This window comes from Bidens hawaiensis, unplaced genomic scaffold (genome assembly GCF_021521415.1).
Source record: "Bidens hawaiensis isolate Kalapana, Puna unplaced genomic scaffold, B.hawaiensis_p1.1 tig00042941_1, whole genome shotgun sequence".
In the NCBI taxonomy this organism is placed as follows: domain Eukaryota; kingdom Viridiplantae; phylum Streptophyta; class Magnoliopsida; order Asterales; family Asteraceae; genus Bidens; species Bidens hawaiensis.
In genome coordinates this window covers 92,361-115,216 of record NW_027497606.1, presented here as the reverse complement: position 1 = coordinate 115,216, position 22,856 = coordinate 92,361, and the positions used below count along the sequence as shown (strand labels likewise).

Sequence of the window (22,856 nt, the reverse complement as noted above, 5' to 3'; positions counted from 1 at the left end):
CCGAGTTGGAGCTGGCTAAGAAGGAATATTTGGAGCCGGCTAAATAAATAGACACGTATCCCGAAGCCGGCTAAGAGTCAAATATGTCGGCTAAATAACCATAGATGTAGACTAAGTTTAGCCGCATTTGACACGTGTTGAATTTTTATTGGCTAAAGGTGAGACCCGTTTACTTTTTATAATATTTTGTGTCCATAAAGTGGCGGCTAAGGCTTAGCCGGCTTCGATGACGTGTCAATTTTTTATTGGTCAAAAAAACAATGATTGGAGAGATAGGTTAAAATAGACATGTATAATTTGATAAAATTTCAGTCGAAGATGTTTATTTTAATAATTTTCCTAATTAAGTAATTGCTGGTGGGATCAAAAGTTAATATTAAGTTATTAACATATCCTCGCTGAATACATGAATAGGCCAGTCTTAGTTAGAGGTTCACAATTGAGGTAAAATAAATTAACATATTGTTATGTCAGTGTAGTTAGAGGAGTGTTGTGTAGATTCACGACCTCGGATGTCAATCTAGAGGAGTGTTGTGTAGATTCACGACCTCAGATGTCAATCTAGTAAAGTTACTTTTTTTCGTGTATTACGTGGATGATATACAAATGGGTCAGGCTAAACGTACTCCCCTCCCTTGCTAACCATACACCCTCTGAACTTTCATTTCCCTTTAACATTTGTAATTGACTTTATAGTCTCTCTTATTTTATTTTATAATTCTCTCAAAATATCAAATAAAAAGCTATTAAGTTTTTATTTTTGTTTTACAATTTTTTTATATATTTTTGTTATTGATTTTATTATTTTATTTCATTAAGATCTTATTAAAAGTTTGATTATTTTTTTACATGTAATAAAAAGTTTTGTATGTTTTCTCTAGCTAGTTTTTTATTTTATTTTTTATAAAATATATTCAAAACAATTTGATTTTTTTTTGTTAGGTTTAGATACATGAGTTAATGTTACTTGTGAAAAGAGCCAAATTTGTTTATCAAGTTGTATGTTATTTAACCTTTTTATTTATAAAAACCAATATGATTTTTTATAAAAGAATGTAAACTCTCTTTTAAAAAAACGCTCTTCAAAAATATTAAAACAAGTATAGAAAAAAAATACTTTTTTTAAAACAAGAAAAAAAATGTTTATTAGATAAGAAAAAAAAACGTTTTTCTAAGTAAAAAAATATGTTTTTACTAAAGGCTTTTAAATATACATAAAAAGATACATAGAAAAAAAAGTTGTTAAATAAAAATAGAATAAAAATACTTTTATAAAAATATTATTGATAATAAAAGATAACAAAATGTCTAAATCGTATTAATGTAAAACCTAAAGGAGAGAGTATGTTTAGTAAAAATGAATGTAAGTGAGGTATGTTTAATAGCACCCAAGATTAACTAAAAATCATCATTCTTAAATTCATTTTTCATTTTCTAAAAACCTCCCAATATTCTGATCCATATCCACATTCCTATATTCCTAACTATCATTATATATTATTTTATCAAATAATGATTTCTAATAAATGCTGTTAGAACTTTAACTATCTATTTTGAGTAAAGTGTCATTTTCGTCTTTATGGTTTGACAAATAATGCGAATTTACTTCAAAAAGATTATTTTTTTGCATATGGACCCTCCACGTTTTCCCAATTCTTGCCAATTACATCCAAATCACTAACCCCGTTAAATTTAATCGTTAAGTCAGGGGTAGACATGTATTTTCACTATATCTTTATTATAATACTTAAATTTAATCGTTAAGTCAGGGGTAGACATGTATTTTCACTATATCTTTATTATAATACTTACTTCAGTAAACTGCGATTTTCGTCCTTGTGGTTTGTCTAAATAAGTGGTTTTAGTCCAATAGTTTCAAGTTTGCAATTTTCGCCTTTGTAGTTTCATTTCACTTGCAATTAAACCCGAATTTATCAACCTCGTTAAGTCTGTTGTTAACCCATTTGCGTGCCTCTCACGTGACGACCAGTTTTGTTGTTTTTCTCCCTAAATAAACCTCAGTCCTAATTTGTAAGGCCCCTCACGTGAGAGGCTGTGGTGTATTTGGGGGAAAATGAAAAAAGAAGGAATAAAACTGACCCGTCACGTGAAGGGTATACTAATGGGTTTAACGACTAGACTTAATGAGATTAGGGAATTCGGGTTTAATTGCAAGTGAAATGAAACCATAAGGAAGAAAATTGCAAACTTGAAACTATTGGACTAAAAGCGCAGATTTGAACAAACCACAAGGACGAAAATCGCAGTTCACTGAAATACGTTTATAATAAAGAAAGAGTGAAAAGACATGTGTACCCCTGACTTAACGATTAAATTTAACGGGGTTAGTGATTTGGATGTAATTGACAAGAACCGAGAAACATGAAGGGTCCATACGCAAAAAATAAACATTTTGGACTAAATTCGTATTATTTGTCAAACCACTAGGACGAAAATGACACTTTACTCATCTATATCTATTTTTTTTTGGAGGGGGGGGGGTTAGTACAATAAAAGTTGACTCAAAATTGTTCAATTTGAAGCATTAAATACTACTGAATTACTAATTTACTACTATAAACATCAACAATAATATCTGAATTACAACATGCAACCAAGGAATCTTATGCAAAGTGCAAACGAACTACTTGCATCACCCAATAACTATTCTCCATCTTAACTCATATAAAGTATCTGCAAAAGATGCATTCTGGATAGGGGCGTCATTCGAGAATTTTATTCAGGTTTTAGGCTTCTTGAGTCAGGTTGTTCGGGTTTTTAGTTGTTAAAAAATTACACGAAAACCAACCCATTTTAGATTCAGGTGATAGGGATTCGGGTTAGGACACGTCGGGTTAATTGGTAATTTGGTATTCGGGTAGATATCGGGCTTAAAATGATGTTTGGGCTATAATAGTGTGGTTTTGGGGTGATGAGTCATCAACACACACCTTCTGGTGAATCAAATTGTTATCTACATGTTAGTACTGTATTGATCACTTCGGGGTTAAGCGTTGGACCGTCGACATACCAGATATTCGTCCATTGCCCTTGGATGACTTTCGGCGGACCGTCGTCTAAATGGTAGCAGTCCGTTGAGACAACTTTTGCAAAATTGCAATTTAGCCCCTGAAGTCTATCTTTGATTTAATGACCAACCGGACCTTTGACTTCCAAAATGGTCATTTTTTGCACGAAATCTTCGAGATGTTACAATAATCACAGTCTTGTACTCGATTGTAAATCGTGTTCCATACTAGTTGAATAATTAGCTGTCAGAAATTAGGCGTTAGGGTGTGTTTGATTTGCAAAAATGTTTTTTAAGTAACTTTTTTTTTCAAAGAAATTTAAATTTGCAAATAGATTTGGAATTTAACAAAATTAGATTTTACAAGGAAATTGAATTTGTAATGAATTTGACGATAAAACAATAATATAGGAATTGAAATTATCACGGCGGACACCACCTACTAGTCGCACCATTGGAAATACCGTCCCGCCACCACTAGCCTAACATCTCACACCCTCACCCTTGCTGCCGCATCCCCCTATTGATTGCCACCAAACCACCACCTCCGTCTTCGTCATCCCAACCTACTGAGTGCCACTACCAATTGGATGTCACACCGAGAAAACTGTTTAAATCTTTATATACTTTTATTACTTAAGAAAAGTAGAAATATAAAATACAAGTTAGTGGATTAATATACTACTTTATTACCCAAAGGAGAAAGAAAAATAAAAATAAATGCTTATGAGTGTAGAGTGTGGTTTAGATAAATGAGTATGTCGCTGATAAAATCGGTCTCATTTTCAAATACCCTTCTCTATGTTGGTCTCATATGCGGATAATCGTCTCAGTGTTGGTCTCACACCATATCCCGTCTTGGTGTCAATGTTGTTGTTGGCCATAGTCAGAATTGTAATAAAGAATCGAGCAAGATTATTAACATTGTTTTTTTATAACCATAATTACCTGGAGAATCTTTTGCAAAGTTGGCATTATAGCTATGTGAAGAATGGGTGGTTTTGTGTTGACGACATAATAGTCATAAATAAATCTGCAACGGCGTCACATAATAGTAAGATACACCTATTGTTTAATGTTATGTTGATTTGTTTTTTAGACACCATATAAGGGTGGTGGGCGTGGACCCGGTACGACCTAGCAAGGTGATGCTGGATGGGTGAGGTGGCAACGAGAGATAAATCACGATATGCTTAACGTCAATACCATTCCAAATTGTCAAAATGACAAAGAAAAAATCGGAAGGGCGAGGTAGAGCTATATGGCATGACAAGATAAGGGAGCGCAACCTTCGACCTAGTAACATATATGCAGTGGCGGATGCAAGATTATTTTTTTTTGCAATGGATTCACTTTTTTTCGGTGGCCAGATTTTTCACAACCAATTGTTTAGATATTAGGCCAGGTTCGAACAAATTTGTCACAACCATACATTAAAGCTAGCCGCCTATAAACTGGTAAAATATGTATCATTTATTTAGAATTAGAAAGCGGATTAGAGGACATGAAATGATACTAATCAAAATACATATAGATCCAATCATGTGTTGTTTTTTTTTCCTACAAAACTTGCACCAAGTGATGAGACTAGCACCAAGCTTACAAATATTGGAATTTGCTTCTAACAAATGTGATATTACTAAACATAAACTTGCATAGGTGCTGAAAGAGAGAATCAAACTTGGGCTTTTACTTAAGGAAAGCAACGAGTTTACCACTGAACCAGTAAATCACTTTTAATTATAGGTTCACTCACAATTTATATGTAGGTTTACTCTCATATTTTATATAAGCGTTCAATATAAAATCCTAAACTCAATGGGTTCTCATAAACTCGCATTTATGTACATAAATCGGCCCTGCGTATATGTAATATCTAATGACTAAGTAAGAGTAAGAAAGGGAATTAGAATTTAGAAGAAACAATTAGCCAATTAGACCATCTCCAATGGTTACTTTTTCTAGATTCAAACCAAGCCAAAAACCATCTAAATCATTGGAGTGGTTTGTTCAAACCAAAACCAAGGTTTGAGGTTTGGCTTTTCAAACCAACAAAAACCAACCATTGTGAGCCCCAAACATCACATCTTTCATTCCACTCACACATATACATATTATATATATATACCCATATTTATATTTATAAAATAATTAAAATATTATACATATATACATATTTTTTATATTTATCTCAAAAATAATGTCTTTTTGTTTGTGTATTTTTTACGCAACGACTAGTTTAACGGTTAACGGCTAGTTTTTTTAACGATTTTATTATCGATTTTACAACGCTTAATTTGATTTTATTATTTATTTTTTAACGATTTTATTATCGATTTATTAATTGGCATTTTAAATTATGTAAATTTTTTGTTTATCTATTTGTTATATTTCAGTTAATCTACTTTTTCCTAAAATTTTATTGTATTTCTATTTATTTAAATAAAAATTATATAAAATAAATATTATATAGTATTGTGAAATTCTAATTTAAAATAAATTTAAAAGTAAGTGATGATGTAGATATGTAAAGATGGTTTGAGAAGATGTATTGTTGGAGTAAAAAAGATGATTTTTAAAAAAGCTGATATGACAGTAATACCTGATTTGAACAAAAAACTGTTGGAGATGGTCTTACCAATTGGTAGGGTATGAATCAAATGTCTAATTAAGTACAACTAGTGTCTAGTAATATAATAAAGTTGAGTTACTATCGATAATAATAAAATAAATGTGGAGTATCATGTGGCGGATATGTTGCAATAGAGGGCGTGTGGCCATATATGTTTACCGATAATATAAACACAAGCAGAAAACGAAAGGCGTGGGGCATGCTGCTCTATTCTTCTGCTATGAACTGATCGACCACCCTCAATAATAATAATAATAATAATAATAATATTAATATAACCGGATCTCCAATCAATGGCGTCAACGATCTCTTCTTCTCCTCCATCAACAATGACTGCACTTCATCTTCCTAATTCTCTCACTCTCTTCTCCAATTCACCTACCGGAAGACGCCGATTCCGAGTCAACTCACTCCTTCACAAATCCCTAATTTTCCCCCCAAATTCCTTCTCAAAACCCTTACCTACTAATACTCGCATTTTTTATATTAATTGCCATTCAAAAGCCACCGATCATCACCACCACCACCATACTCATGATAATAATCATCACGATCATGATCACGGACACAATCATCATCATCATCACCACCACCATCATTGCTGTGGTGAATCTAAGCTTACGAAGACGCAGCTCGCGTTTGCTGATTTTGCAAAGGCGGTTAGGTGGAGTGAGCTTGCGGACTTCTTGAGGGAGCATTTAGAGCTCTGTTGCTTCTCCACTGCTTTGTTTTTAGGTGCTGCCGTCTGCCCTTACTTGCTTCCCAAGGCTACGGTGAAGCCGGTTCAACATGCTATAGCTCTTGTTGCTTTTCCTCTTGTTGGGGTAATTATTTCCTTTATATGTGCCTTAGGTTTTTAATCATTATTATTGCTTATGTCTTTAAGTTTCATCATATGATGAGTTAGGAATTGAGTGATAGCAGTTTGCATAGTTGTCCAAGGCGCTTAATAAGCGAGGGCCCGATATAAGCAAGGAGCATAGCATAAGCATTTGATTTTTTCGGGATTTAGACTTGTTTTAGGCTTGTTCAAGGATAGTTTAGGATGGTTCCATGCCATTGTTAGACCGGTTTGCCTGGATTTTGCAGAATTTTCAGCATTTGGTCAGAATGCCATCAGAATCTGACCAAGATCTGGCTGGAATCTCGTTTGAAGGTCGCCGGATTGCGTGGATGGCAGTAAGGCGCTTTCCCTGAGCCTCGCCTGCGGGCCTAGGCGCATGCCTGAAGGGCTTTTGACAACGTAGCATTTAATAGAAATTTCTCTAGACAGGATCTCTCTAAACGAGAATTCCTCTCTATTCTTTGGGATTGAGGTACGGTTTGTCTACATTTCACCCTCCCCAGACCCTGCTAATAGCTTTGCTATTGGTGGGATTTTGGTTGTTGTTCTCTGGACAGGAATTAGCATTTAGATGTTTTCTAATCCTGACTGGCAGTGATCTTAAGTAATCTGGTATTCCCTTCTATACAAGAACACATTGTATAGAGTGAGTATTGGTACTTGTGGTTTCTATGTTTCAAATTCCTTTTTGGTTTAGATTCTACAGTTTAATTGCTTGACTCAAAACTGTCATATGAATCCATAAATAGTATAAATTAATTCCCAGGGTAGTGAAGAAAAGAAACAAATGAAAGAGAGGAAATCAAGTTTTGTTATATAGAGGGAGATAGATTATGGTGAATTTTCTAAATATCATGTTATGCACTTATGCCTGAATTGTATGGTTAAATTTGATTAGAATGTAATTTTAGCAATTTGTATAGTGACAAATTAAGATACCAATTGATGTCTATAGAATACAAACAGAGGAAGTATGGTACAGGCTAGACTGAAGGATTAAAAGTGTAACCGTGTTATTAGGCAATTAGGAAAATCTTCCAGTCCAATACACGGGGTGTAATACTGTTATGATACATGTGTATATACTTAGTTGACAAGCTGAGTGTGTAGTTTTTTCTTTTTGTTTAATTGCTAACTTGAATTGGCCAGAAATTGTACCCTTTAAAACGAACAAGATTTCTTTTTTCTTCAATTCTAGTTCTTCCTTTCTATACTAATGTATTATTTGGAAGCTTTTTCACTCCATTAAGTAATTAACTGCTTTAGGTGGCTTTCTTGGTTTCTTATTCCAGGTGTCAGCTTCATATGATGCGCTGTTAGATATTGCTGGTGGAAAAGTTAACATTCATGTACTGATGGCTCTTGCTGCATTTGCATCTGCATTTATGGGAAACTCACTAGAAGGAGGCTTGCTTTTAGCAATGTTCAATTTGGCTCATATAGGTACTAAATGCAGCATTCACATTTTTGGATGGAATATGTTGTTTACTATATGGCTAACATATAAAAAGATAAAATAAACTGCAGCTGAAGAGTATTTCACCAGCCGGTCAAAGGTTGATGTCAAGGAGTTAAAAGAAAACTATCCAGAGTTTGCCCTAGTGCTTGAAGTTAACAACCAAAAGTTACTCAACTTTTCTGATTTAAAATACCATGAAGTCCCAGTTAACGAGTTAGAAGTTGGATCGTTTATCTTGGTTAAAGCTGGAGAGGTATGCTTATGAAATTGCTATCATTTTGATTCTTTTTATATTATGTATTCAAAATGCAATACCTTTGATTGGTTTTTTGGTCAGTCGGTTCCTGTAGATTGTGAAGTTTTCAACGGCAGGTCAACAATCACAATCGAGCACCTGACCGGTGAAGTCAAGCCAGTAGAAAGAGATGCCGGTGACAGCATTCCAGGTGGCGCAAGGAACATAGACGGTATGATGATTCTCAAGGTATCTATTTCTCATCTATAAACATATATTTTTGTTGCATATTCTTTTCATAATCTTAACTAATGTTACTTAACAGACAAAGAAAACATGGAAAGAATCTATGCTGAATAAGATAGTGCAACTGACAGAAGAAGCCCAACAAAGGAAACCAACTCTTCAAAGGTGGTTAGATCAGTTTGGTGAGAATTACAGCAAGACAGTTATTATTCTATCGGTTGCAGTTGCCCTCATCGGCCCTCTTCTTTTCAAGTGGCCATATTTTAGTACTCCAGTTTGCAGAGGTTCATTTTACAGAGCATTAGGGCTCATGGTTGCAGCCTCACCGTGTGCTTTAGCTGTGGCTCCATTGGCTTATGCAACTGCAATCAGTGCCTGTGCCAAAAAGGTAATAACTTTTTTTAGGTTGGCAATTATTTGTCATGGGCCTGTTAACATAACACGACACGTAGTTAAATAGGTATGGGTTTGAGCTTAGCAGGTTTCCTGTCATAAACAGGTCTACATGTTTATGACATGATTAAAATTTTTTCTAAGCACATCTTAACCTGTTTAGGCTCGGTTATACCTATTAATATTTATAATTTTTTAAAAAAATTACATATGTGATGTATTGTTAGTTAAAAATTTTATGAACATTTGTTAAGAAAATGTGATGGATTCTTCTTGAAGGATATCATTATTATGGAATTTTTTTATCTTGTTAGTTTTTAACCATATTAAATGTTCCTGGTTGTGTGATATCGTGTCACTAAATACGTGATATTAATCATAGTAAATAGTTCTTGTTGTGTAAGACGTTATTTATATTTATAATTTTTTTAAAAACTTACATATATTATGTATGGTACTATGGTTAGTTAAGAATTTTATGGACCTTTGTTAAGAAAATTTTAAGGATTCTTCTTGAAGGATATCATTATCATGGATTTTTTTTATCTTGTTAGCTTTTAACTGTATTAAATGTTCCGGGTCGTGTGGTGTTGTGTCACTAAGTACGTGATATTTATCGTGTTAAACAGATCATGTTGTGTAACACGTTTATAAACAGGTTCTTGTATGAAGAAAATGACACAATTAGTTTATGGTCATATTCATGTTTGACACCTATGTTAATCATGTCATGTCTGACCTTTTTAACACATTTAGACCTGTTTTGCTAGCCCAGTCTTTTTTATACTTTTTGGCTTGTGCTAAAAATGACTTATCTTGCAACCTGCACACGTGTAGGGAATATTGCTAAAGGGAGGACATGTTTTTGACGCATTAGCTTCATGTCACACGGTTGCATTTGATAAAACTGGGACATTGACAACGGGAGAGTTTATATGCAAAGCAATCGAGCCGATACACGGACACGAAGCTACAACTTCTTGTTGTGTTCCCACTTGTGAGAAAGAAGCCCTTGCGGTTGCTGCTGCTATGGAAAAAGGCACCACTCACCCAATTGGAAGGTATTTCTGGCATTATTGAGCATGTAATTATAATGTTCTTTTCATTGATCATAATATGTCAACCACTTGTTTAATATATTGTAGAGCGGTGATAAATCATAGTCAAGAAAAAGAGCTTCCGGCTGTTTATGTTGAAAGCTTTGAGAATCATCCCGGTCGAGGTCTTTACGCTACACTATCTAGCATTCAGGTAGATACAAATTTACACACTGATAATTTATAAAAAGCCAACACACTTTCTGTTTTTTCTTTTAAAAGTCCCTTGACAATTTTTTGCATGTTAAATCCAACATATTTTCTGTCTTTCTCGTATAAGTTCCGTAACGATATTTGCACATCAAACACCAGCATACTTTCTGTTGTTTATCTCTCAACATTTTAAATTGAAAAAGAAATCCATTAATTATGATTGGATAAAATCATGAAAACATTATTTGACAAATTACATTATAATAGTGAATTAAATTAAATGTTTATAACTTTATAATGATTTTAAAGTTCATACACGCCATCTTATTTGCGTTTAGTTCATAAACTTTTGAGTTACGTCATCTAAGTTCATGTATTTTTATTATATTGTTTTTGAAAGATTATTTGTTATTATCAACTTATTGAATTAAAAGATGGAAAAGAAAAGAAAAATATTTAACGGACTTTGCCTTGCTACGTATTCCAGTTTAAAACATAAATTCATCTTCATTCTTTCCTAACATAGTCTTGTAAGGGGAAAAAAGCTCACAAATTTGTGAAAATAAAATATGTAGAGAGAATTTAATGTTCAAAAAACTGTTAAGGGACTTTTATGAGAATATTCAGAAGGCCTGTTGGTTTCTATACTGCCATAAACTTGTTAAGGGATTTTTATGAGAAAATACAGTAAGCATGCTGGTTTTCTTTTATAGTATTTACCCTTATTTTTTACTTTTTGTTTGGTTATAGCCAGGTTTTGAAGGTCGGCAAGAGTTAAAGGCGTCACTCGGTTCGGTTGAATACATCACATCACAATTCAACTCTATATCCGAATCACAAAAGATTAAAGATGCGGTAATCAAATCTTCATATGGAACCGACTTAGTTCGCGCTGCACTTTCGGTCAACAACAAAAAGGTGACTTTGTTTCACTTTGAGGATAAACCGAGAGTTGGGACAAAAGATGTCATCTTGGAATTAAAACATCAAGCAAAGCTTCATGTAATGATGTTAACGGGTGACCATGAGCATAGTGCACGTAGGGTTGCTAATGCAGTCGGGATAGATGAAATTCATTGTAGCTTAAAGCCAGAGGATAAGCTCAATCATGTCACCAACATCCCTAGAGATACAGGTCATCATTCTATTATAAAAAATGTACCCCTACAAAACTGATAATATCAAATATGCCAAATTCATTAAGAATATTTAATAAATGACCATTTTACCTTATTTCTCTAAAACTTAAAAATATCATATATGCTTATCTTTAACTTCAAAAAATTTTATAAGCAATTTTAGCTTAAGCTTTTTTTTTTATCCCCTTTTAACTTTTTTTTACCCATAAACAATTTTCTTTTATAACAAAAACGAATGCGAAAATATAAATACTGATAAACAGATGGATAAATATGTGATTATACCCGGTTCGACTATCTGATTTGAGTTAGATTGCTTATCGTTAGATTATCACACGATTATACCTGGTTTGATTATCTGATCCGCACATACATATTCGATTGTTTGATTATCTGCTGTCTAGAGAACAAGAGAGGAGAGATAGTGGTTCGGCTTGCTTGCTTATCGTTGATCTCAATCAAAATTCAAATAATAAATAGTGTTTAAACAAGTATAATGGAAAGGCGTAGAATTAGTAAAAATTCATTGAAGTTGGGCATATATGTATTTTAGTTTTGGTTAAGGTATATATGAAATATTTCAGTTATATGAGTGTGTCTATGAAATTAATCCTAAAAACTAATATATTTGATGATGTTACAGGAAGAGGTCTAGTGATGGTTGGTGACGGTATAAACGATGCACCCGCACTCGCTGCCGCTACGGTCGGTGTTGTGCTAGCTCAGCGCGCTAGTGCAACCGCTATAGCCGTGGCAGATATATTATTGCTTCAAGATAATATTTCCGGTGTCCCATTTTGTATCGCGAAGGCTCGCCAAACCACATCTTTGGTACTTCTTTTTATTTTAACTAATTTTTATTGTAACTTTTTTAACTTATTTATATTTTAATTTGATCTCTTTTTGTTGCAGGTGAAATTGAATGTTGCGCTTGCCTTATGTAGCATTATGCTAGCATCACTTACTTCGGTTATGGGATTTCTTCCTTTGTGGCTTACGGTATGAAACGTGTTGCAAATTATTATATAAAATATAGTTAATAATACACGGACTGTTTGTTATAAATTACGATTGTGAATTTGCAGGTTCTTCTACATGAAGGAGGGACTCTGCTCGTTTGTCTCAATTCTATACGCGCGCTTGAAGAACCGTCATGGTCATGGAGGGAAGATGTGTTACAAATATTCAATAAATTCAAGTCTCTGATCACTTTTGTCACTAATAACACCCCTAAAATCCAGGCTGCACCTTCTTAAGATTGCAACCACATTAGTGTTAGGTACACCTTTCTCATGTAAATTATGGTCAAAGTTGACAGTTATTGAAATGAATAAAACTGAAATCGCCGCGTATACGTGGCTGTCGTACACATTTATTTATTTGAAAGTCAAATGGAGGTTGGTTTTTCTATTAATGAAAACGAAGCAGTTAGTTGGAAGATGAAATCACATGAAGGTAGATGGTGATGATGAAGACATGTAACCTTCCATATATTGGTGTCCCTTTGTCACAGTTTAAAGTTGTAACATTTTGCCTTTTGAAGATTGTAAATTGATTATATGGGTTTAGCAGATATTATTGTTGAGGGTATTTTAGATATTTGGCAAATAATCAAGTATCTTTGACTCACCCATACCACCAGTCCATGTAAAAGATTTGATGATGTATAAAGTTGAAAAATATGGGTGAAGTGATATGATAGTTCTGTTAAAACCGTTGTGTGCACATGATGCATTGAAATCTGTACATTTTGACCAGTAGAAGATCAAATCCCGTTTGCTGCGGATTTTCAGATGCAATCTGATCAACATCATAATAATATGATTTTGCTGTTATATTTCGTGTCTGCTAACTAACATATTATTTTCTTGGTTTTTAAAAGATAAGGTTTGGCATGGTGCCTAAACATTAGTAATATTTGCATTGTTTAACAAGTAATGATTGGAGTAAGTTTGAATTTGGAAAGAGACAACGTTGAATGAAAACGACATACACTAACGTTAGTAAATTATTACATTACAAAAGACAATTTGTGTTGCGTTAGTTAGTTAGTTATCATTTATCAACACACCCAAATTCTAAAACCTTATTGAAACGTTACATTTTTAGAAAGTTCTATTTAATTTAATCAAATCCTCCAAAAAAAAATTTAATAAAATTTATTTGTTATATTCCTTAACATATCATCATCATCATTTTGTAGTAACCTTCATAATCAAGATAACAAGAACTCAACATTCATGGCTGAAAATTAATTATTTATTTTTTTTGTTAGCCAACTTTAAGAGAATAACGTCCAAGCCTACGAGGGCTAGCTAAATCTGAGCGACGCATAGCTGAATCTCGATGGATAAACATTTTTTCCGTCCGATCATCGACATATTTAATTTACCATACAAACATACTAATCCTCCTACTAATCGATCTTGTTAGCCCCAACCCTATTTACCACCGCGGTCCTAAACCCATCGCCACCACCGCCGTAATCCCCACCGGAGATATAATTTCTCACCTCCATCCTAATCATTTCCTGCATCACCGCCAAAAACTCCGAATTAAACGTCTTCTCCGGCGGCCGTGGTACCGCCGGTTTCGTAACCGACGACGCCTCACTGGAATCAGCTCCGGGAAGCGACAAGCTCAACGACGTCGGGGGATCGTACACGTGCGACGAACTCGCCGGCACGCTTGAATCGCTGACGTCAGATCCCGACGGACTCCCCGGGTTAAAACAAAAACCCGAAGCGGGTACACCGGGTATACCCGACCCGGTACTGACGGATCGTTTCAACAACGGCTGTTGGATGGCAAAGTCGTTAAAGTCTTCGTTAGTCATGGAACAACACTTTCTTTTCAAAGTAGAGTTCCAGTGGTTCTTAATGGCGTTATCGGTCCGACCGGACAACAGCCGGGCGATGGTGGCCCATTTGTTGCCGAACCGGGCGTGGGCCCGGAGGATGATGTCGTCTTCCTCAGGCGTGAAGGCGCGGTGCTCAACCTGCGGTGAGAGCTGGTTGCACCACCTTAGCCGACAGGACTTGCCGGATCTACCTGGGACGGTTTTGCTGACGAGGGACCAGTTTCTGGGACCGTGTCTCTCGACGAGTTGTTGGAGTAACTGGTCTTCTTCGGGGCCCCATGGGCCTTTGATCCGATCCATTTTGGTTGGTTGGTTGGTTTAATAAGAAGTTGGAATGGCGGGTTTTATATAGGGGTGTGGCGGTGACGGAGTGGAAGGTGACAGGCTGTGAGGTTAGCAGGAGGTTGTTGTTTGGGATACAGCTGGATAACGAACACGCGTCGGAATATTGGCTTTATGCCCCTTTAGACCCTTGTTTTCTTGCCTTGTTACAAAATCTTTTGAAGTATTGGATGAAAATGAAACGTTGCATGTTAGATCTCGTCCATTCCATCACTATTTTTAAGTTTATATGAATAAGGTTTTATGTTTAGTTTGTTGTGAGTGGATGAGTGATTTTCTAAGTTTTTTTGTATATTTGAAATGTTTGCTATAAATTCTATAAATTTTTAAATCTTTTGAAAGTTTTTGTGAGTGACGAAGAGAAAAAATGTAATTATAAAGGCATAAAGAAATACTATTTAATTGAAAATGAGAGATAAAATACAGTGATTTTTAATGTGATTTTGGATTAAGTGGTTAAGTATTGAGCGTTCGGGTCCTATGAATGTTATTATAGGATAGAAATTCCCTCTAACTTAAATGGTCCGGTCAAGCGCGAGCATAGACGACTAGTCATAGGTGAGCATTAGACGACTCAGTCACATGCGAGTATAGAAGAGTCCAGTTACGGACTAAGTCATAGATCGGTATAGAAACGAATAAAGAACAAATGAGTAATGTTAGGTTATGCATGAATGTTTGTAAGTTGTAATTAGTTATTGTTAGGGCATGAATTTTATGCTGATAATCCATTATCCTTGATTATCTTGTGGATAGATTATCCTTAAGATATGTTTCAAGTTATGAAGGATCAAGGATCCTCGGTATTACTTATTTACTAACGATTGCGTTTGAATGGTGATGTGATAGCCAGGTATAACGACTTTATGACTCGGTCTACCGAATGTTTCGCTACAAGGCACCCGCGACACGTGGTCAAGGCTGAAGACTAAGCTAGTGGGAGAAGTGGCGGATTTATAGGACTTCCTGTTGAATCACCAACAACTCACTAAGGATATATCATTCTTGAAGACGTGCTTGGATCAATTATCCTTCTGAAGAAGTCTCTAGCTGAGCCTGGATCCAAGATCCTAAGTCAACATTGCTATTAATGAATGATTATCATATGAAGACTGATGTTTAATAACAACAAAGGCTCCTAGACTTAGTCTACCACTTATTTCGTTACTGAGCTTCTATGAGAACGTGGTCAAAGAGCACGATAAAGAAGAGTGGAAGACTAGCGGGTTTATAGGACCTATTTCTTAATTATTATTTCTTTTCTTTATATACTGAGTTGTGATCAACATTAGAGACGCACACTTGCACATACTCTAGCTGCTAAGTTATCTGTAATCACACACACATAGCATTCATTGTATTCGTTGATCAACAACTCCACCCATTGTAATCCTTTTTTGATATTAATAAACCGGTGATCGACGAGTTGTCATCACCCGGGGTTTTTTCTTTTGATCTGAACAAGGTCAAAAGGTTTTTCCTCGCAACAAATCACTGTGTTCACTCCATTTTCGTTCATATAATTCTCATTGTTATCGTAGCACTAGACCTCACATTAACATATTTGGATACATTATCCTTAGCTGATTTTTATCCAAAACAATTTGGCGCCCACCATCGGACAATTGGTGCTATAATCCATATTATTTCCATCATTTTCAACCTTTCATACCCATATCACTATCAATGGCCTCTCAATCAACCTCTGCTTCATCAACCATGCCGTCTACGGTTCCTCTCTCATCAAGGACTTTGCCGCCGATGCCACCGCCAATCACGGGAGCACCACGGCCTGCCGCTGCTGGAAGCAAAACACAGCTACCAGTCTTCCAGAGCTCAAGAACCACTGCTGCCACCCCGGTGGTTAGTACTAACAATGATGTTTCATCTATGTTTTCGCAGGTTAAAGCATACATGGAGCAGCAGAACAAGAACAACCAGAGGATCCTTTGTGAGATAGAAGATCTCATGAAGAATAAGAGGCCAAGGATCACACTCCCCTGATGCCCAGGATGCTAGATTTCACCAGTCCAGGATCCATGGCTCAGTTCACACAAGGATCATCTATCCTCCAACAGGGGTCAATGGGTCAACAGACTCAAGGATCCTCAGTGTTTCAGCCAGGATCGTCTATCCTTCAACAAGGATCCATGGGTAAGCAAACTCAAGGATCCTCATACTTTCAACAAGGATCGTCTATCCTTCAACTCGGGTCCATGGGTCAACTAGCTCAAGGATCCTCAACTTTCCCACAAGGATCATCCATCATTCTACCAGGATCCTCTGGGTTATATCACCAAGGATCCTATAATTCCCAACCTCAAGGATCCTTCTTTCAGAATCAAGGATCCTCAGGAGTCCAACAACAATGATCCTCCGAAGTCCATGAAGGAGATATAATCCCCATGCAGACCATAGCTTCTGGAGGACCAACTCCTATCGCAGACTCCTCTTATCCCAATTACTCATCCGAGATGCCAACCTTCACCCAGAAAATAGGTAACTTGTATGATCCTATATCCTTTAATGCTAACCGTGGTCCCATGCAAGATGCAGGTATCAACCAAGCTATGGCCAAGGAGCTGCAGAAGCTCAAGGATATGATATCCAGTGTTCCTGGGGTGATACGACCAATCCCCGAGATACCTGAGGGAAGCCACAAGTTATCCAGATTTGCTCCACCTATCTGTGATGCTGAAATCCCGAAGCGATTCCAAACCCCCAACATGAAGACTTATGGTGGGACCATTGATCCTGAAGAACATGTAGCTCAATACAGAGAAAGAATGGAGATCAATCCTATTCCTGAGAGACTCAAGGAAGCTTGCTTGTGCAAAGGTTTCGGATCTACACTGACAGGATCAGCGTTAAAATGGCTGCTAAGTCTTCCTCCCTTTTCAGTTACTTCTTTTTCACATTTAGTTAACTTGTCAACAGTCAATTTTTCCTGTAGCAGGAAATTTGAGAAGTTAACTAGTGATTTATACCGAGTTATCCAACCAAGTGATGAATCCCTTAGGTATTTTTTTACGAGGTTCAGCTGGGAAGCTCTGGAAATCCCTAATCTTGACATGGCTACTGCTTTTGAAGCATTCAAGATGGGACTTCAGAGGGGCTCCCCCTTTTATGATGATCTTGTGATGACTCCTTGCAGGTCTTTGGATGAGGTCAGAAATAGGGCACTCAGATTCATACGGTTGGAAGATGACAAGAGGATCCAGGATCGTCTGGGGAATCAAACAAAGCTAGAACCCTCTAACAAGAAGCAAGGATTCTCATTCAAGAACAACAACTCAAAACCCTACTCCAAATTCAACAATCAAAACGTTCGAGCTGTTGAGGAAGAGGATGATGATGAGGATTATCCCAGCATTTCAGAATATTGTTTCTCCGTAGATACCCATGGCTTGATTTGTGCCATGAAGGATCTAGGGGAAAAAGCAAGGTGGCCCCGAAAGAACGAGAAGACAACCACCTTCAAAGACAAATCTAAGTGGTGTGCTTTCCATGAAGATTTTGGCCACATGACAGATGAGTGCATTGGCTTAAGGAGGGAAATTGGATACCTCCTGAGCAAGGGCCACTTCAAAGAGCTCTTGGGAAGGAAGAAATCCAAGATCCAGGATCCTGAAGATCTTCCACAAAAAGCAACACCACCACCACCAGATGCTCACGTGATCAACTTCGTCTCCAGAGTCTACGACATACTTCAAACTTCTTGTCCTAAGGAAGAAAAGCCCGCAGAAGAATTCAAGTTGGATGGTGAAAGAAGACCACTCATCCCTACTACTCGAATAACTGATAAGAAAATCTTCTTCAATTCGAGTATCCAGGATCCTCACCAGGATGACCTAGATGTGAGAATGGTCAATTTCATCTTTGGAGGATCAGAAATATGTGGAATTTCCTTCTCCGAAGCAAAAAGGCTCACTAAATAGATCAAGTTGGCTAATGGAGACTGACCAGTAGTATCCACAACTTTGATGATAGACAAAAGGATCTTCTTCGATGAGGAAGACAAACTAAACATCCAGGATCCTCACCATGACGGTTAGATTATTACTTTATTTATCGCTAACCATTATATACGCAGGATCCTAGTTGACGGTGGGAGCTCGGTCAACATTATCCAGCATGATGTCCTTAAGAAGATGAACATTACAGATTCCGAGATCGTCCCTAGAACATCAGTGCTAGTCGGTTTCAGCGGAGAAAGCAAGAAAACATTGGGGGACATCAACCTCCCAATTTATATTGAAGGGTTAAATTCATATCAAAAATTCTGTGTTATTGATAACCTTTCTTGTTGCAATGTTATTTTAGGTAGGCCCTGGCTGCATGGAATGAAGGCAGTGGCCTCAACTTACAACCAATGCATCAAATTACCTACTCCATGGGGGAGTTGTGAAGATAGTTGGTGATCAGGCGGAGGCCAAGAACAATTATTCCTCATCAATGAAACCAACAGCCAAGCAAACTATAGCATAGCAACCACAGCAACATCCTAGGGACGTATTGGAAGCTCGGGAGAAGGACTTAAAGGAAGTATCCTTGGACCCTGAGGATCCAGATGTAAAGGTGTTCATAGGATCCAGTATTCCCAACAAGATCGAGGAGGATTTGGTATCCTTCTTAGGGTGAAGAAAATCTACCTTTGCCTTTACAAATTCAGACATGACAGGTATTTCAAAGGAGGTAATCACTCATAAATTAGGCCTCGACTTATCTATTAAACCCGTCCATCAGAAGCGAAGGAAATTCGCTCCTGAGAGGAACGCGATCATACAAGAAGAAGTTGAAAAACTTCTTAAGGCCGGTATGATCAGAGAGGTTAAGTATCCTCGATGGTTAGATAATGTGGTTGTTGTTTCCAAAAAGAATGAAAAGTGGAGGGTATGCCTTGATTTTACAGATTTAAACAAGGCATGTCCCAAGGATCCTTTCCCGTTACCACATATAGACTCCATGGTGGATGCAACGGCGGGACATGAGATGCTTACCTTCATGGATGCTTCCTCTGGATTTCATAAAATTCAGATGGAACCATCTGTTCAAGAGGATACCGCATTCATGACCCCTACCGGCATATATTGTTATATTGCTATGCCATTTGGACTAAGAAATGCAGGGGCAACATATCAAAGACTGGTCAACATGATGTTCAAGGATCAGTTAGGCAAAATCATGGAAGTCTACATAGACGACATGGTGGTGAAGTCAAAGAAGGCTGAGGATCACCTCAAGGATCTTGAAGAAGCTTTCAATATCCTTGACCAGTATAACATGAAACTGAATCCGTCAAAATGCCACTTTGGTGTTAAGGCTGGAAAGTTTCTGGGATATGTGGTGACTAGAAGAGGAATTGAAGCAAGCCCCGAGCAGACTGAAGCCATCATCAACCTAAAGTCACCTGCAAATGCCAAGGATGTCCAAAGACTCACGGGAAGAATAGCCGCTCTCAACAGATTCATCTCAAGATCCTCCGAGAAATGTAAAGAATTCTACGACATTCTTAGAAAGAATAAGAAGTTTGAATGAACGGAAAGCATGAGGTTGCGCTCAAAGCCTTGAAGGATTACTTATTCTTAGCTCCAGCTCTGATGAAGCCTGTGGATGGAGAATCCTTATATCTATATCTAGCAGTTTCAGGTAATGCAGTAAGTGCCGTCCTCGTCAAGGATCATGAAGGTGAACAACACCCCGTGTACTATGTAAGTAAGAGTCTTTTAGACGCAGAAGCCATGTATTCTCATTTAGAAAAGTTAATTCTTGCACTCATTATGGCTTCTACTAAATTAAGACATTATTTTGAGACTCATACTATTATTCTGAGAACTAACTATCCTGTTAAGAATGTTCTTAGAAAGCCAGAATTGTCAGGTAGGATGGCTAAGTGGGCTGTGAAGCTGAGTGCATATGACATTCAGTATGAGCCTAGAACAACTATCAAATCACAGGCACTCGCAGACTTTGTGGCTGATTTCAGCAGTGACATTCAAAAGGAGGCTGATTTAGAAGTCCAGCAACTAGAGAAAATCCTTGGATCCTCTTCACAGATGGAGCATCCAACATAAGAGGAACATGATTGGGCATACTACTGAAATCGCCACAGGGGGACATAATACCCCAGTCCATTGCATATGCATTTCAAGCCACTAACAATGAGGCAGAGTATGAAGCACTCATAGCAGGTTTACTTTTAGCCAAAAGCATGAGGATCAGGTATCTTCAAGTTTATATGGATTCTTTACTTATAACTTACCACTTTAACGGCTCTTATACCGTAAAAGGCGAGAATATGATCAAATATTTAGGTATTGTGAAGGAATTAGCAAATTCCTTTGAATTGTTTAGTATAGTACAGGTACCAAGGGAAGAAAATGCCGGGGCAGATGCCTTAGCAAATTTAGCCTCATCCTTGAAAATTCCAGAAGATACGAAGATCCCAATCATCCATATACTCTCGCCAGCAATAGGAGAGCAAGAAGTTGGGGAGATAACAAGTGACAAACAGATTGTACTTTGGGATCCATCATCCTTAGCTAGCCAAGGATCCTGGATCCTCCCAATCAAGAAGTACATTCAAACTGGAGAGATCCCACCTACGGAGAATCCGAAATCCTTCAAACTCAAGGTATCACAATATATTTTATTAAAGGATATGTTATACAGAAAATCACTTGCAGGTCCATACTTGAGGTGCATAGAGGATCCTGAAATTCAAGAAGTGCTCAAAGATTTTCACGAAGGTGATTGCGGCAACCACACAGGGGGGAGAGCATTATTCTCTAGGATACTTAGGACTGGGTACTTCTGGCCGACGATGAAGAAGGATGCAATGGAATATTCGAAAAAGTGTGATGCTTGCCAAAGGCATGCAAATATCCTTCACCAGCCAGCAGAACCAATGTATCCTATATCCTCTTCATGGCCTTTCATGAAGTGGGGAACGGACATTGTTGGTAAGCTACCAAAGACACCAGGTGGAAAGGTCTTTATGTTTGCTATGACAGACTACTTCTCCAAATGGATTGAAGCCGAAACATTCGTGCAAGTCCGAGAAAGGGAAGTTATATCCTTTATTAAACGAAATATTATAACTAGATTTGGCATTCCTTCTGAGATTATTTGTGATAATGGTTCCCAATTTATTGGGAAAATAATAACTAACTTTTGTGACAGCTGGGGCATCAAGATTATTACCTCTACTCCAGTTCATCCTCAAGCTAATGGTCAAGCGGAGTCTAGCTACAAAATCATCATTAACAATCTAAAGAAGAAGCTAGGATCCAAGAAGGGAAAGTGGGCCGAGGAGCTACCTTATGTTCTTTGGGCTGACATGACAACACCAAAAAATGCAATAGGCCAAAAACCCTTCTCATTGGTGTTTGGATTAGAAGACGTTATCCCCACAGAAATGGTGGTTCCTACAGCAAGAACGAACATCCGTGATCCTGAGGCCAATGAAGAAATTCTTCTTGAAGAACTTGGATACTGTTGAAGAACTCAGAGACCTGGCCAAGATCATAATGGCAGCTTATCAACAACGGGTAGCTAGGGCATACAACAAAAGTATAAGGATCAGGAGATTTCAAGAAGGAGATTTAGTTTTGAGGAAAGCCTTCCAAAATACGACCAACCCGGTTGATGGGAAGTTAGCACCCAAATGGGAAGGTCCTTATCTAATCGAGTCGGAGGCAGGAAAGGGGGCATATCATTAGCTCACTATGGAAGGCAACAGGTTACCTAGAGCATGGAATTCTATCCACCTCAAAAAATACTTTTTCTGATCAGGATCAAGTATCCTCTGAGGATTGAGTATCCTTAAAGGATCAAGGATCCCCAAAATTGGTAATATCTATCTGATCATTTATCCTTTTAAATTTCTTATTACTTATTTAAGGATAACGTATTCTTAACATTTTTGTTTATTCCAAGTTTTAAGTATCAATGCAGGATATTAATAAGATGTGTAATAATCAAGGGGTTGGCCACCTCTCATTTACATTTAAGGTACTAAGCTATTTCCCTTGGCCTAGCCCACGATTGGGTATGACCCCCGATGGTCATATCACCTAAGGTTTAAAGGTTTTCACCTTTCTTATAAATTAGAGTTTCTACACTCTTGCCTGGAGCGCATGCTATCCAACGTATAGTCCGGGGAAGCGGGACCAGTACACGCTTAGTGGCTGACAATTTCGTTGCTTTCGGCTATATGAAGGATCCTACGATTTATGGTAGACGTACCATACCACCGATTTATAACGTTTTCACGTTATCTTACGTTTGGGCTAAATCCCGGTTTTGGCGAGTCCCCAGTTAACATCCGTATTTGGGCTTGTCCCCAGTTTTGGGCTTGTCCCCAGTTGCACGGGCTTGTCCCTAGTATTTTATTCGGGCTTGTCCCCAGCTTAATGGGTTTGATCTC

The 22,856-nt window shown here is 37.2% G+C and overlaps 1 protein-coding gene and 1 pseudogene across 1 annotated transcript; one reads left to right on the top strand and one right to left on the bottom strand.

Moving 5' to 3' along the window:
- The first annotated feature begins 5,928 nt into the window (after positions 1–5,928).
- LOC143593945 (putative cadmium/zinc-transporting ATPase HMA1, chloroplastic) lies at positions 5,929–13,144 on the top strand. Its single transcript, XM_077073400.1, has 11 exons — positions 5,929–6,484; positions 7,797–7,947; positions 8,032–8,216; positions 8,301–8,447; positions 8,524–8,832; positions 9,675–9,898; positions 9,983–10,088; positions 10,838–11,222; positions 11,870–12,057; positions 12,139–12,225; positions 12,312–13,144. The coding sequence occupies exons 1-11, from the start codon at positions 5,954–5,956 to the stop codon at positions 12,480–12,482; spliced, it is 2,484 nt and encodes an 827-aa protein (XP_076929515.1). The 5' UTR covers positions 5,929–5,953; the 3' UTR covers positions 12,483–13,144.
- Positions 13,145–13,539: 395 nt separating this feature from the next.
- Positions 13,540–14,610, bottom strand: LOC143593943 (transcription factor MYB73 pseudogene; annotated as a pseudogene).
- Between the last annotated feature and the right edge of the window lie 8,246 nt (positions 14,611–22,856).

What these genes read in the sequence shown, in the direction of transcription:
- LOC143593945 (XM_077073400.1), top strand. Translation starts at nt 5,954, where the DNA reads ATGGCGTCAACGATCTCTTCTTCTCCTCCATCAACAATGACTGCACTT. An exon ending in ACCACTCACCCAATTGGAAG is followed by an intron (nt 9,899 to 9,982) that starts GTATTTCTGGCA and finishes AATATATTGTAG; the next exon opens with AGCGGTGATAAATCATAGTC. An exon ending in TTCTTCCTTTGTGGCTTACG is followed by an intron (nt 12,226 to 12,311) that starts GTATGAAACGTG and finishes GTGAATTTGCAG; the next exon opens with GTTCTTCTACATGAAGGAGG.